The 15,223-nt window shown below is 36.6% G+C and overlaps 4 protein-coding genes across 6 annotated transcripts; 2 read left to right on the forward strand and 2 right to left on the reverse strand.

Moving 5' to 3' along the window:
* The first annotated feature begins 71 nt into the window (after window positions 1-71).
* LOC106419580 (tRNA-splicing endonuclease subunit Sen2-2-like) lies at window positions 72-1,838 on the forward strand. The gene is made up of 2 exons (XM_013860397.3): window positions 72-244; window positions 870-1,838. Exon 2 carries the CDS (start codon window positions 879-881, stop codon window positions 1,632-1,634), a length of 756 nt encoding a protein of 251 aa, XP_013715851.2. The 5' UTR covers window positions 72-244; window positions 870-878; the 3' UTR covers window positions 1,635-1,838.
* LOC106419579 (tetraspanin-3) lies at window positions 1,839-3,863 on the reverse strand. The gene is made up of 2 exons (XM_013860396.3): window positions 3,073-3,863; window positions 1,839-2,464 (listed from the first exon to the last, which is right to left on the reverse strand). Exons 1-2 carry the CDS (start codon window positions 3,709-3,711, stop codon window positions 2,120-2,122), a joined length of 984 nt encoding a protein of 327 aa, XP_013715850.2. The 5' UTR covers window positions 3,712-3,863; the 3' UTR covers window positions 1,839-2,119.
* Window positions 3,864-4,639: 776 nt separating this feature from the next.
* Window positions 4,640-8,575, forward strand: LOC106419561 (interactor of constitutive active ROPs 3-like). Of its 3 annotated transcripts, none has more exons than XM_013860375.3 (5): window positions 4,640-4,754; window positions 6,157-6,261; window positions 6,492-6,666; window positions 6,902-8,234; window positions 8,340-8,575. In XM_013860375.3, the coding sequence occupies exons 2-4, from the start codon at window positions 6,242-6,244 to the stop codon at window positions 8,219-8,221; spliced, it is 1,515 nt and encodes a 504-aa protein (XP_013715829.2). In that variant the 5' UTR covers window positions 4,640-4,754; window positions 6,157-6,241; the 3' UTR covers window positions 8,222-8,234; window positions 8,340-8,575. The 3 variants fall into 3 exon arrangements, with proteins under 3 accessions (XP_013715829.2, XP_013715828.2, XP_013715830.2); XM_013860374.3 differs by having other exon boundaries at window positions 4,705-4,857; XM_013860376.3 differs by having other exon boundaries at window positions 4,705-4,852.
* A 2,450-nt stretch (window positions 8,576-11,025) lies between these two features.
* On the reverse strand, window positions 11,026-12,392 carry LOC106419572 (dof zinc finger protein DOF5.3-like). The gene is made up of 2 exons (XM_013860386.3): window positions 12,144-12,392; window positions 11,026-12,013 (listed from the first exon to the last, which is right to left on the reverse strand). Exons 1-2 carry the CDS (start codon window positions 12,165-12,167, stop codon window positions 11,294-11,296), a joined length of 744 nt encoding a protein of 247 aa, XP_013715840.2. The 5' UTR covers window positions 12,168-12,392; the 3' UTR covers window positions 11,026-11,293.
* Between the last annotated feature and the right edge of the window lie 2,831 nt (window positions 12,393-15,223).

Genomic DNA, 15,223 nt, shown 5'->3' on the forward strand with positions numbered 1-15,223 from the left:
CATATACTACAAGAGAGCGCAAGTTAGTCACTCACGTGTGGGTGCAAGATATTTATTTACTTGGTTGACTTTTAGTCAAAAGGGTATAACCGTCATTCGTGTTTGTTTCTTAAGACAAGTAAGTTCCGTTGTTTACTCCGGCGTCGATCAATTCCAATAGCTCAGTCCAATTCCTCGTCTGTTTCGAACGATATAGCGGCGGATTGATAGAGAACTTACACCGACATTATACACGACAATCCAGGTAATTCATGTTTTTGAGTTTGGTAACTCGTGTTGTGAATGAATCTCGAGCAAGTTTCACGGAGTGGTAGAGTTAGTTTGGTGTAGTTAATTACTTTGTTTGAATTCAACTTCTAGAACCACGGGTTTGATTTTGGATGTGTATGTTGTGATAAATTTGAGTGCTTTGTGTTGATATTTTAAGAAAAGAAATAATAATAATGTGCTGAAACTGTTCGACAAAATGCCTGAAAGAAGTTTTTTTTTTGCGTGTAGAACTCTAAAGCTTATATATGGTAAGTTTATTGTAGTTTATTGAGAACGTTGGTTCGGTTTATCTGCTCTAGAATATGCAATTGGTGTGTTAGGTGTATGTGCATGTCTCGCTGCTAGTATATATAGCTCTTGACCTTTTGGGTAGTGATTTAGTCTCCCGATTCTTCATGATCTGACTCACATCTGTCCTTGAACTAGTCAGAAATTGGAAGTAAAATTTAACAAAATACTCAATGATAAACGCAAAATTTCTTGTTTTTTTCAGTTGATAACAAAACTAAGCAGAACCATGTACAATATGTTTCATGGGTTTTCTGTTTTTTTGTATTTTTATGTTCAAAAGGTTTGATCTTTAGTGTTGCTAAATGCAGATTAGTTCCATGGCGCCAAGATGGAAATGGAAAGGAGCTGAAGCAAAAGCTCTTGCAGAACCTATTTCAAAATCAGTCTCAGAGCTCCAGCTCTCTCTAGCCAAAACAGAGTCAACGGGTTCGCTCTCTAGTTGCAACGTGCTCCTAGCCGTTGAGCCAGAGCAGGCTGAGCTACTCGACCGCTGTTGTTTCGGCAGACTCGTCCTGTCCGCTGAGAAAGTCAAGAAATGGATTCAGTTATCCTTTGAAGAAGCTTTCTACTTGCTCTACATCCTCAAATGCATCAAACTCTCCCGTCAAGGCCGTTTCTTGGAGAGCGAAGTAGAGATATGGATGTACATGAGAACAAAAAGACCGAACTTTCCGGTATTTTTCAAAGCTTATTCACATTTGCGATCTAAGAACTGGGTTTTGAGATCCGGGTTGCAGTACGGTGTGGATTTCGTGGCGTACCGTCATCATCCTTCTCTTGTCCACTCTGAATACTCCGTTTTGGTTCAGTCTGGTGACAGTGATCGGTTAAGAGTGTGGTCTGATGTCCATTGTGCTGTTCGGTTAAGCGGAAGTGTTGCTAAAACGTTGTTAGCTCTCCATGTCAGTGGTAACTCTAACAGAGAGGATCTGAATCTACCTACGTGTTTGGGGAACTACAGAGTTGAAGAGCAAACGATAAGTAGATGGAGCCCAGAACTCAGTCGTGAAGATGATGAAACCACAAGTCCAAAACCAAAAGTTACCAATGTGAGTAATTTGAAAACGCCATGACGAACCGGTCCCGGTTAATTGAGTACTGGTTTTGATTTTTCACATAAATCTCTAATCAAAATTTTGTTTTCACATCAATCTCTAATCAAAATTTTGTTTTCAGTTTTAGTTGAGATAGTGAGATACACAACATTTGTTTTCTATAGTCACAAATCTCATACGCTTTTGATTTTAGGTATCTCGTAATTTTGTTTGAGCAAGACATTCTGAATGGTTGATTCATTCATATGAAAACAAGTCATTGTACACTTATAAAATGATAATTCTCAGTAGCATAGAGAGAGCAGTGACAACTCACATAATCTACAAAACAACAAAGATAGTGATCATAATCATCATCATACCCATCCCAAACACAAACACAGAGAGTATTATAAAACAAAGCTCAAAGTTATATAATTACAACAACATAGTCCATGGTAAGAGTAATGGTTTATGCGAGTTGCATTTAGTTCAGTGATCGATATACTGTTTTTTCCTAGTCATCAGATCTCAAAATGACTAGGATGAGATTTGGTCATCCTAGCCTCACCGGCCGGTTCGTCATTATCCATCCTCTTAACATTACGGTAAGCCGCATAGGCGATCACATAGAAGATAACAAGTATGATCAAAACCACAATATTGATCACTGATACTTTCCTCCAACTCTCTTTTAAGCTACCAAGAACACCAGCTTTGCAAGAGCTACACTGGTAACATAGTAGTCTCTGGTCATTGTTCCACAACATACAGTCCGGGTTCGGTCCAATCATATCTCCTCCTGGAATCCACACTGTCTCGTTCACGTACGTGTATCCACATTCTGTTGGCGGCTTGCAACATCCGGACTACAGAGTTGAGAAAAATGTAGATCATATAAGCCTAACAGTGTATCAGAAGTATCACACACTCACCTGACACATAAGTATACAAAGCTGAAAAAGGTCTTGCATGGGTAAAATATCTAGCAAAACCAGAGCGTTCTAGACTCACTGTTAGGACATAAGACACAATTCAATTACTACCCATTGGATCTTTCTATTTTCATATAATACTACTTGGTGACTACTAGGTTTTGCATGGCGATTACAACTTTCAAAATAGTAATGATTATAGGTCAGAGTATGATACGAATAAAGTTTATGAACAAAAGTACAAAAGCCAGGACACATAATTTAGGAGCCTGACAAAACTACTCATGACCTCTTATACATGCTAAAAAAACTTTATTTAAACTGAAAATAAATAGTAATAAAACTTCATGGTTTTTTGGTTACGCAAAGTATGTTTCAGACTTTCAGTTAGATCGTTCAAGAAGTATTTTTATGTTTTATGTGTTAGAATATTTTAATAAAATTAACAAACAAACAAAAAATTATAAAGAAACAAGTTAGTTTGAAAATTTCATATACATATTAGAAAAACATTATACTAAAAATTCTAAATATTTTGTTACCTCAATAGGACTAAGCCTTCTGAAGTTAAACATGAGTGGAGTTTCAGGAACACCATGTAAACGTCTTCCCATCTTCCTACAAACTCCAGAATCTCTAACACAGGACCTGATTTGCCCCCAGTATCCATCATCCGTGACCCTATCCTTTAACCAACCCGAATAATCACCAAGATAATAATCAAGATACCTCCGGTTCATCACAAACCGGCCTGAGCCTTTATCAGTGACCGCGTAGGCGAATATAATGAAACCGATGAGAGCAGCTATAACAAAGAACATGACGAAGAGGTAAAGCCACATGAGGAACTTGTTACCGTAACAAGCTCCGGCGAAACCGGCTAAGGAGACTACCATGATTGAGATTCCTATGACGATGAGTGGCCACTGGAGGAATCTCATGCAGTCAGTGGAGTTAGCTCGGTTGCTCAGCCATATTCCACCGCCGAGGATGGGGATGGAAAGGAGGAAGGTGATGAAGTTCACGAGACCTATAAGATTGTTACTCGTTCTCATGGCGTTGAAGAAAAAATAAAGACTAAATTGCTCTATATGTTCTTGTGAGAATATGTGTGTTGTTGTTGATGCAATAGCGGTGAGGAAGAGGTGGTGATGTAATGTGACTTGCATCAAAATATACATGATGAGCAGGCTGTTTGACTACGACACGTGGTAAGTGACGGTTAGATTATGTATGTGTGTATTTTTGGTTATATAAACACGTGAATACGTGATTAGTGTAAACTGTGTTCACAAACAAGTTTTCTGAAATACAGGAGATCAACAGTTCCTAAAATCAACTCATTAGAATTTTTATTATAAAAGGGTTGATCTTTAGCTAAAATATTCATCAGGTAATGTGTATGTAACGGCAAGAATAAAAACAGATATTTCAGAGTATATTATTAAGCTGGGCCCTCTGTGTCCTAAAATGCACTTAACGATAAAAATGGAAGCTTTTTAGCTAACGTTCAAAGCTTTGAAAAAGTTTTCCTCGACCGACCAAATACTATCATCAGTCACCTCAATCCTAACCCCCTTCTAAAGCACGCCTTATAGTAAAATCTTATTATATGTAAATTTTTAATAAAATATTTTTCCATATTTTTACTGGTAAGTGAGTGGGCTTGCCGAAAATATGAATGTGCTTAACTTATGGCCCATTTAAGCAAGTAGACTTTACGGTTTCTGTCAAATAGTATGAAAATACTTAGTTTCTGATAATTGGTTCAGAAGTCAGAACTTGAGTTATTCTGTCAAGTAGATTTTCATTTGATTTTCTTACTAGTCATACAGTATAAGCTGCGACCGGAGAGGCAAAACTTATATAAAAGTATAAGCAAGTAGATTTTAAATAGGCAGTAATCATTTGTTGATAAATACGAGTGATTAAGAAATAAAACTATATAATAATAATTATTGCATATATAAAAGATTCCAGGGTCTGGCTGGACCTGGAAAATGTTTGTACAAACCGGAAATTAAAATTCAAAAACTCAAAAACTATCAAAACGACAAAGGAGTACGCTTTGTCTTGCTGCGTTTTGGAATAATCTTTTTGTTCTCTTCTCTCCTCTTTCTTTTTCTCAGACTACTCACTGCCCGAAGCCACTAACTACTCTACAGTCTACACACATTATTATCTCTCTCTCACATCTCTACTATTTACTCTTGGATTCCACAAAGTAAGTAAAAAAAACAAACTCTGCTTCTCAATTTCTCTATACCCATTTGCTCTCTCGCATTTTCCTTTGACAAAAACTGAATCTTTACTTCAAGCAGTGTAAGGTGTTCACTCCTTTTTGTTCCTCTGACTTTGGTTTTGATATGAAGTTTTCATGAAACTCTTTCATTACACTTGCTTTTTGAAAAAAAAATGATGTAGCTTTCCTGGAAAATGTAGTTTCTTTTCATTATCTTGGGATCTTGTGATAGATTAAATGTTATGTTACTAGTTGTTTACAGTTCTTCATACCTGGTGGTCAAACTCTTTTTTTCTTTGTTTTTGTAAGTTTTAAGGTTTAATGTTTAAAGCTATTTCTGTGCTGCACTGTGATTGTTTTGCTAATGCTTCACTTTAATCAACCTGATGATTGTTTGCTTCACTCAAGTGGTTTTTATAAATTAGATTCTCCTTTTTCATGGAAAAAAGTTTATCCAGGAATCCAAATAGATTTTATTTTTTTGCTTGTCTTGTCTTTGAGTGGAGTATTTTAAATCTGTTTACTTTATATTAAAACGGTAAGATGTTTAAACTCAATAATGATTCATGTAGTAGTTCTTCAACGTCTACTAGGTCCCCTCCTTTCACGGCAATAATGGAGGAGATGCTGAAATTTGACCTACAAAATTACAGTTTAACCCTCATGAGTTTCATTTAGGAGTGTGAATCTGGTAGGGACATAAAATGTAAATCTACCATATTGTGTGTTGCTTGTGTAGTTTGTGTGTAGGACCCTTTGGTTACCAACCTTCATGATGATAGGTTGTGAACATTACATAGTCAAGAGGAGTTCCCTTTTTTTATGACTTTATTATAGTCAAACAACTTGTGTAGTTAACATCAATGGTTTCAATGTCAAGATACGAGTTAGTCTTTCATTATTTTGTTTGGTTTTATTTGGGTAAAAACTCCAGAATGAAAGCTCAGTTATGCAAGTCTTTGAAATCATCTTTTGGCTTTATACTTTTGGTTCACCTGAGATTGTGACTCTGATTGTATCTCTCTCTCTCACTTTAAAATATTGACTCAACTGTAGTATTCTCCTTTGAGTGAAATGTTAAAGAGTTTAAATTTCTTTTGTGGTGTTCTAGAGCTATGAATGAACAGATTCGGTTGTGTAGAGTAGTCTTAAGCAAGAAAGAAGCCATGCACTTGTTATAAAAATCAAATGGTTGATGAGGACACAATCAAACGAATCTCTATGCCAACATAAGATAATTAGTAAAGGAAATGTTTTTTATTTTAAGCTTGTTCTTTCTTTGTAGTAACTCCCATCATGTTTTCTCTGCCATTGGACTGTTAAACATGTCTCCATCTTTCTGCATTAGATACTTATGAGCTCTCTACAATTCTTGGTGGGACAGGCTCTACATTGAAGAAGCTGGACATATCTTTCCGGTAAACTAAAAAAGATATTCATCTTGTGCATTGGAGGGATAATACTACAGTATGCAGACCCAAAAGGCTAGGTAAATCTTGGTTTATCTTTCTATATAGTTTCTTTGCATTTATGGTTGATTCTTCTCACCTTGTGGGAGTTGTTTTTCATATCTGGATCTTAAAGGTTTCACTCTTGTGGTCCTTAATACTTATTGCTTCTGTTTAATCAAATCAGATCACAATACTTCTATAAGACAACAAATTATGACCCTTAGTTAATTCCAGCTTGTCGTCTTTTTGTTTTCTATTTTGGGGGCAGTAATGGATCTCCAGATGTTCCCAAGAAAGTGTCTCCTCGAGCTGCTCGGCCACTGAAGATTACAGCTCTAGAGCCTGACTCCCCTGCCACTCCTATCTCAGCTAATAACAGAACACCAAAGAACAAAAGTCCAAAATTTCTGGACCGTAGGTCTCCAAGAAGTCCTGTCTCCGAGGTATGAGATCCTCTTGTACTAATCTTGTTTGCATGATCCAAGCTAAGCCTTTCCATCCTAGCATGTTTCTGTATTGACTTAGATGAGGAAAAAAGTTAGTATACATTTAATTTTGGGATATAAAATTAGGTAGAAACATTTAATTTGGAGTAGTTGAGTTCATTCAATTGTATGTTTCTTTCTTTCTCTCCTAGAGATTGCTGCAAACACTTGCCATGTTTTGTTTTGCTAACAGAAGAAGAGGCCAAGCAGAATAACGGAGCTCGAGTCACTAGTTTCACAGCTTCAAGAGGAGCTGAAGAAGGCCAAAGATCAAGTCACAGTGTCCGAGACATCAAAGAAGCAAGCAGAGAAAGAAGCAGAAGAGTCCAGGAAACAGCTAGAAGAACTTTCCTCTAAGCTCCAGGAGACTCATAATCAGGAATGTGATTTGAAGTCTGGTGCTAGTGCTGATGAAAGGGAAGGGTTATCTTTTGTTGTTGAGGAGATCAGACAACTCAAGCTTCAGATTGAGAATGTGGCTTCTTCTGAAGCTAATCACATGAAGCAAGCTGAGCTGCGTAACTCGGAGATTCACCTTTTGAGAGGGAACTTGATGGACACGCTTTTCCTCGTTGAGAATTTTAGGAACCAGGTTAGGGACTGCGAGGTGTCAGAAGCTGAAACGGAGGCTTTAGCCACCGAGACTCTTAGGCAACTGGAGAATGCTAAAAAGGCAGTGGAAGAGCTGAAGTCAGATGGCGCAAACGCTGTTGAGAGTTATAAGAAGATGGCTGGAGAGCTTGAACATTCAAAATCAAGAATGGTACTGCTTGAAGGTCTTGTGACTAAAGATAAAGACTATGAAGAAGTACCTTCCTTAAGAAGTGAGGTAGAGCGTCTGAGAGAGGCTTTAGAAGCTTCTGATAGAAAGGGCCAAGAGGGGAGTGTGGAGGCTTCTTCTCGGTTAAGGATACAAGCTGAGCTTCAGTCTGAGTTAAAGATTGCTAGATCCGAGATAGATGAGCTGAAGGCGAGGTTGGTGGATAAGGAAGCAGAGTTAGAGTTTGTCTCAGAGGAGAAAGATAACCTATACCTGAAGGAGACAGATGTTGAAGCTGAGCTGAAGCAACTTAAGGAGGAGATGGAGAATTTAAAGGCGGATGTGATGGATAAAGAGACAGAACTACAGATAGTTTCAGACGAGAACGAGACGTTGAAGTCAGATATGAACCAGAGGGAGAGGGATGTGCAAGACGTGCTGGTGAAGCTAGGGATTGCGATGGAAGAAGCTGACAAGAGTAGCAAGAGAGCGGTGAGAGTGGCGGAGCAGCTGGATGCAACTCAAGCGTCGAACTCGGAGATGGAGATAGAGCTCAGGAAGCTCAAAGTTCAGTCTAACCAGTGGAGGAAAGCTGCTGAAGCAGCTACGGCTATGCTCTCTGCTGGAAACAACGGGAAGTGTGATAAAACGAACTCTCCTTACTCTGAGGATGTTGATGATGAAGTGGCAAAGAAGAAGAATGGGAATGTGCTTAAGAAGATTGGTGTTTTGTGGAAGAAGAATCAGAAATAGATATAATAATTAGGTAAAATCTAATTCTGAAGTTCATATATTTTTTAGATTAATGGTCTCTTTTAGTTCTCTAGAGGAAATGACTTTCTCTTTGCTCATCTTGGGTTCTGCTTCTCAGGTACTGGTGATTTGGAGTTGGATTATAAAGAGCAACTACTATGACTCTGGTATTGATGTGAATTAGTAGTTTGAGGACTATGTTCTGGAAAAAAAAACACATGTTTGAAAAGATTTGAGTAATGGTAATTTTAAGTATTCAGGAGGGGAAACTGTTAATTCTGTTATTGTGGAACTAGTTGACTGTTGATATCAAATGCAACAAAGCCTCCGGCTCACTTGGAAGGTTTAGAATGATTACTTGAGCCAACAGTAAGGCCCAACAAGCCCTATTGAGAGTATCGGCCTCTGTGTTATTCTGGCTCATCTTTTATCTTCTGCTAGATGAGATGTTTCTTCTTCTTGGTTAGTAATTGTCTGATCTTTATAGTTTCTATGTTTATACAAGAAAATGAAAACAGAAGAAAATAACGTCACAACAATTATTGATATTGGGTTGATAAGCCCAACCCAAGCCTAGGAGATGATCTCTAAAGTATACAATAAAATGAAATAAAAAAGCACTAATGCTAATTCCACAATTCTAAGAGATAGTTAAGCATTTTACGAACCAAAGAACGAGTGGTTAACTGGGTTATACATGATTTATTCTATTGTTTGAGCTTCCATAGTATGAATGTTTTGGGTCTAAAGAAAGATGTAACTATTAGTAGAAATGAGAAAGTGGAAGTTTCATGAGTTTTGTGATTCAGATGTTAGGTTTGGTAGAGTTTCACTAACCCGACATCTACAATATGTCACCATGTCAGTTGTTGATTGGATCTTCTCTGATACCCGACAAAATCAACTTCAACACCTACATATTCTTTTTCACTTGTTCGATCACTAAACTCCGATAGGTAATATACGACAATGTACTATTGTAATTGGCTTTTATATGATCAATTAGTATATATATAATATATGTATGCGTGTTGCTGTATGTATACATAAACACGTGTTTATGTGTGTAGAGCAACTAGCCAACTACAAACCAACAAAGATATTCAAAACATTCTCTTTAACTCTTAAGTGTCTATTAGCATATGTAAGCAGATTAGGTTAGGTGAGATGTTAACATGGGTAGTTACCCATGGGTTTACCCAAACCCACTAATAATGGGCTGGGTTTTTACCCATCTAAGATTAATTGGGTCAACCATGGGTATTAATTTTAAAACCCATATTTATGTTGGGTAAATACAAAAGGGTAATGGTGTACCCATGGGTTTTCAATTATATATATAGATTTTTACCATTTTAATTAAATTATATAAAAATTGCAAAAACGTTTTTTTCCGTCAGAACCAAAAAATGATTTTTTTTCGCAAAAACCCTAAAACTAATATTTCTAACAGAAACCAAAAACGAGTTTTCCCGCTGAAACCGAAAAATCGAGTTTTTCTACCGAAACCACAAAACTTGTTTTTCCGCCAAAACCATAAAACTAAGTTTCCCGCCAAAACCGCAAAACTGAGTTTTCTCACCAAAACTGCAAAACTGAGTTTTCCCGCTAAAACCGTAAAATCGAGTTTTCCGACTGAAAGCCCCAAAATCGAGTTTTTCCGCCAAAACCGCAAAAGGTGTTTTCCCGCCAGTGCCGTAAAACTCAATTTTCCCGCCAAAACCGCAAAAACCGAGTTTTCCCGCCAAAACCGCAAAAAAAATGAGTTTTCCCGCCAAAACCGCAAATGAGTTTTTCCGCCAAAACCGCAAAAAATGAGTTTTCCCGCCAAAACCGTAAAACTGAGTTTTTCCGCCAAAACCGAAAATTGAGTTTTCCCGCCAAAGACGAGAAACCGAGTTTTTCCCCCAAAACCGCAAAACCGAGTTTTTCCGCCAAAATCGAAAAATCGAGTTTTCCCGCCAAAATCGAAAAATCGAGTTTTCCCGTCAAAGCCGAAAACCGAGTTTTTTCCCAAAACCGTAAAAACGAGTTTTTCCATCAAAATCAAAAACGAGTTTTTCCGCCAAAACCGCAAAAGCGAGGTTTCCTGCCAAAACTGCTAAACTTCAGAATAAATAAGATAATACTTTGGGTACCCACGGGTAAACCTATACCATATTGGGTTTATTTTCTGGGTTTGGATTTCAACCCTGATGTTTCTGGGTTTTTGCAGGTTGGGTATAAACTGGGTTGGGTTATTTGTGGGTTGGGCTGGGCTGGGTTATTTTACCCTACGTTAACATCCCTAGGTCTTACATTCCCACCTCCAAATAATCAATATAAACTATTTAACTCGTGATTTCATCTGGTACTTAATTGTCTTTTAATTGCCTCTTAAATCTCCGTCTAAAATCATCAGCTAGATAGATCACTACTATGTCGCAGTATTAAATTATCAATCAGTCCACATTATACCAAAATGTGTTTATATAAAATCATACAACAACATTACAAAAATTGATTATTTATGTCACTAAAGCAATTAAGTAGATTCACAAAACGGTTAGAGGGAAATAAGTTGTGATAATGAAAGTAAGTTGTGTTTCAAAAAACAAATCACAAAAAGGAAAAAAAGAAGATTAATTAAGTGGAAACATCAACGTCATTGCACCATTAATAAGCCTCTAGAGAGATATAACTATTAGGATTCAGTGAGAAAAATACAGTTTAGGGTTAAACACAAAATTCATTCATTGGTAAATTAATTTATATCTTCCAGAAACTATATGAACTTTGCAAATAAATTATTTTAAAAAACTTAAGAAACAAAGGAAATGTCTTCATTTAAAACATAGGAGTGAAATACTGAACATACAAAAGAAAGAAACTCAACAATTTATATGAGAAGCATAAATAAAACCACCCCAACCTCCCCACCCCCATATTGCAAGTTTGAAACTCTTTGAAAGAGCCCTAATATATCTATATTTCCATAACCATATAATGCTATCCCCCATCTTTTCTCCCAATAACTACAAGGAACTCAAACCCTCAATTAAACCCCAAATAAAATTGGGGTTTTAAGTTGAACTACATCAAAGCACCAGAATTAATATAGTTCATATTGGTCCAAATTTCTCTCCCTGAGTCAAGCTGGTCTACATGACCACCTCCTCCCATGTTCATCATCCCAAAGCTCTCTCCATTCATCTGCCAGGGAAATCCCCATAAGACCTTATTTGGATCAGTCATTGACAAATCCAAACCGCTGCTCCCGTTTCCAAACGCATAACCAGCGTTCCCCTTCTGCTGGCTTGTTCCAAACACAGTCTCCATGTCAGACTGAGGAGAGCTACCGAACCCTAGCTGTGAAGAGCTCCCCGGAGGTTGCTTGTTTAGCAATGCAAAGGCTAAGCTGAGATCAATGTGGTCATTGTTACTATACCCACCGAAAGTCCCCCCAGAGAACGCTTTGCCGTCGTGGGACGCTGGTTCCGGGGTGGTTCTAAGGCTTCTTGTCGCCGACCGTTTGTTCTTCCGGCAGCCGCCTCCGACGGGAATGTTCCTTAGGGTTCCGCCTTTGGTCCAATATCTCCGACATGATTTGCAGAAGTAGCGAGGCTGAGAGAGGCTGTAGTTGTTGTAGTAGCAAAACTTTGTGTTCGTTGAGTCGCAACGTGGACATCTCACGGCTAGCTCCGGTGGCTGTGGCCTCGCCGCCCCAGTTGCCGGAGAAGGTTTCTTCTGATCATGGTCTAAACATGATCCTCCCATGGCTTCTCTTGCTTTGTTATAATTCCCAAAAACATCCTATAAGAAAAAAAAAATAGAAAACACATCAAGATTTTAATTTAAATAGACAAAACCCGTCAAGGTTTTAGTTCAAATAAACAAAACCAATCAAGCTGTTAAAATTTGTTGATCTTTGCTGGAGCTTTACCTGTTGCTGTAGCAAATGATCCATAAGAGCTGAATGTGAGAAGCTCCTGGAAGATTATTAGATGAGTGTGAGTTGTTTGTGTAGGAGAGATGGAGACTGTTTCTTGAGATAAAGAGAGATGGATATGAGTATAAAAGTACTACAAAAGGAAAAGCCAAGCATATGTATATATAGCTGGGAATGTGGGAGGAGAGAGGCACATAATTGTTGTGGCCTCGATCCAAAACTATTTGTATAATTTTATATTCTTAGATTTAGTTGATATTTGATATTGTTAAACAATAGTCTGAAGAAGAATGATGTGAACAAACTTCGGAAGGTGGCTTGGAGACCACAAAGCCGCCGCTTCTGATTAAATTATTAATGTACATAAATTGCATCTTACTGTCAATTGAAGTGTTTTGGACCTCACTGAAATTATTTTCTGTACACAACACAAAGTTTTTTTAATAAAATGTTATATTCTCACATATGCAATCCAGATTTGAAAAGCTCTCTCCAGTCTCTTGTCTTGAGTCTTAACAGACATAATCCTGTTTTGATTAGCTTGTCGATTGTACACAACACAAAGTTATTGAACTACATGTTATAATATAATTAACTCTTATTCAGTTATCGATTTTCTCCTGGTATTTTTTATTTATTTTGTGTACATACAATATATATATATATATGTGAAAATACAAATTTATTTGTCGGTTTTTAACTATAATAATGTGTTAAGTTGTCGTTAAGTTACTCCACAACAAGGGATTGGTCAATATGATGATGAGTTTCAATCGTTATCAACAATATGAATTCCATCTATTTGATTCAAGATGGAAAGTGACCGTACGATGATGGATGAAAGATGGCGTTCTACGTCTGGTTCCCAATCCCAGACAGTCTCATGTTCTTAATTTGTACTGTAATTTCTGTTTTATGTCCCAATGGTCCGCTGAGTTGTCACCTCGTTGGACCCCATACTCATCCCGATGTCTCGTTTCTTCACTATGGGACCGATGTGATCACCTTCGTGTCGTACTAGAGGAGTGGCCAAACATCTCTTGTTTCCGTTGTGATTTGTGATCCACTATATATTTGCTTAAAGACCAAAAATCATCTGTAATTGAATAATTTTGTTTGACACATGTTAATATAAAATTAGACAGAACGTTGGAAACGCATTGACGTTAGGATAAATGATTTATTTATTGTTTTGAACAAAAAGTGATTTATTAAACCTTATTATCTATGGAAAGGTCACTAACGATAATAGAAATTTGGCATTACCTCCATCACATAATAGAGATATATATACCTCAGGTCCGTAGGGTTATCACATAATGTCCGGCCGGAGAATGTGTAGCTCTCATGATGTGGTTGCATCATCCCATGGGAATTTTAAAATCATAGAGACACGAATCACATAAACACATCGGTTTTCGGGAAAAGGGTCTTCTATGAAGACCGAGATTTGGTCTAAGGACCATATCAACAACACCCACGCATATCCACCATGTTATTATATTGAGTTATACATAATTGCAGGGGCGAAGGTAGGAATTTTTTCTAGTGGGTGCACTAATAATCATAAAAGAAAAGAAGACATATAAAAGATTCGAACCTGAGTTAAGAGGGGGTGCACAATCTTAATTTTACCATCTGCACCCATAGTGTATAAGGTGGCTTCGCTCCTGCATAATTGTACTTGTAGATAATATATACGATTCTTAAACGTTGTGTAGTTCGTACTAACTCGTACCATTACTAAAAATGGTTGATTTCTTGTGATTTTTTTGGGTTGGTCTACTACAAACATGTTGTTTATTACAAAAACAAAAACTATTAGTTTTTAATGAAATTGCAGTATGTTGCATATGATTTTCAAAAATATTGCGTAACTTAAAAAAGTAAAAGTCCGTTATCAAACCCACTTAGCATACTTTTTCTTTCGTTTTGTTATAAATAAACAAAAAATACAAATTAACCTTAAGCAAAGAAACTTAAAAAAGCAAAACACTATTGAAACAAATACTCATTTAATATTTGTATATTGATTATTTTAATGAAAAGATTACAGTTGTTTAAATCCGTATGTATACTAGCAAGCATCAAAATCTGATATTCATTTTTCCTTTAGAAAAAGTTTTTCTTATCACGTTAAACATATTTTTAATCCTATAAAGTGTATACTACGGGGCTTTAGGCTTCCATATTCCTCAAATGTTGATTTTGATTACGAATCTATCTTTCCTGTATAGAGATTTAAAATAATTTCAAACATTTTTTTTGAAAAGAAAATATTTCCAAACTTAACACGTTTTGTATTCGATAAATTTATATGATGGGAAAAAGTCAGTTTGTTACTGCCTGTAGTTTTCGTCCAGGAAATATGGTGATTCATTTCAAACAATCATTGGTCTCCAAATATAACTGATGATCATTATGTTTCCCTTTAGACCCTACCTACTTGTGGCTCCAGGTTTCGTCAAAGTAATCATGACGATAATTTAAATTTAATATCTTTTTATATAATAAAGTTATTGCACTAACAGTTCAGACATCTTTCGATCATAAACATTTATTTTAATTTGTACTGCCAATCTATCGATTTAAAATGTCTTTTATTATACCAGGTATAAAGTTTAGTCACAATTCTATTAATTTCATCATAAATCCGCTTTACTTTCTTAAATTTAGAGATAACAAAAAAATAGCGTTTAGTACTTGATGATGAAAACATAATATCTAATTAGTTGATTTTGTTTACATGTTTGAAAACACACAAATTTGATCAGTACTAACTCTTAAATAAGGGATGTATAAGAAAGTAGCAACTCACAAGAACTATACAGGTTTAGCTGTAAGAAAATAAGTAAAGAGGATCAGAAGATAAAGATGATGTTTTATTGGTTCATCAAACTAATATAAACATAACATAAATCAAAACATGTGGAGGTCAAGCAACAGGGATGGGAGTGACATAACATGAATCTTCCATCCAAAATCAGCAATCAGGAATCGAACACTATAATCTGAGTCTAGACATTAATCGGAATGGTAGGACCACGGGAAAATAGACATAGAGTTTTGTGGTT

Source organism: Brassica napus, chromosome A3 (assembly GCF_020379485.1).
Source record: "Brassica napus cultivar Da-Ae chromosome A3, Da-Ae, whole genome shotgun sequence".
In the NCBI taxonomy this organism is placed as follows: Eukaryota; Viridiplantae; Streptophyta; class Magnoliopsida; order Brassicales; family Brassicaceae; genus Brassica; species Brassica napus.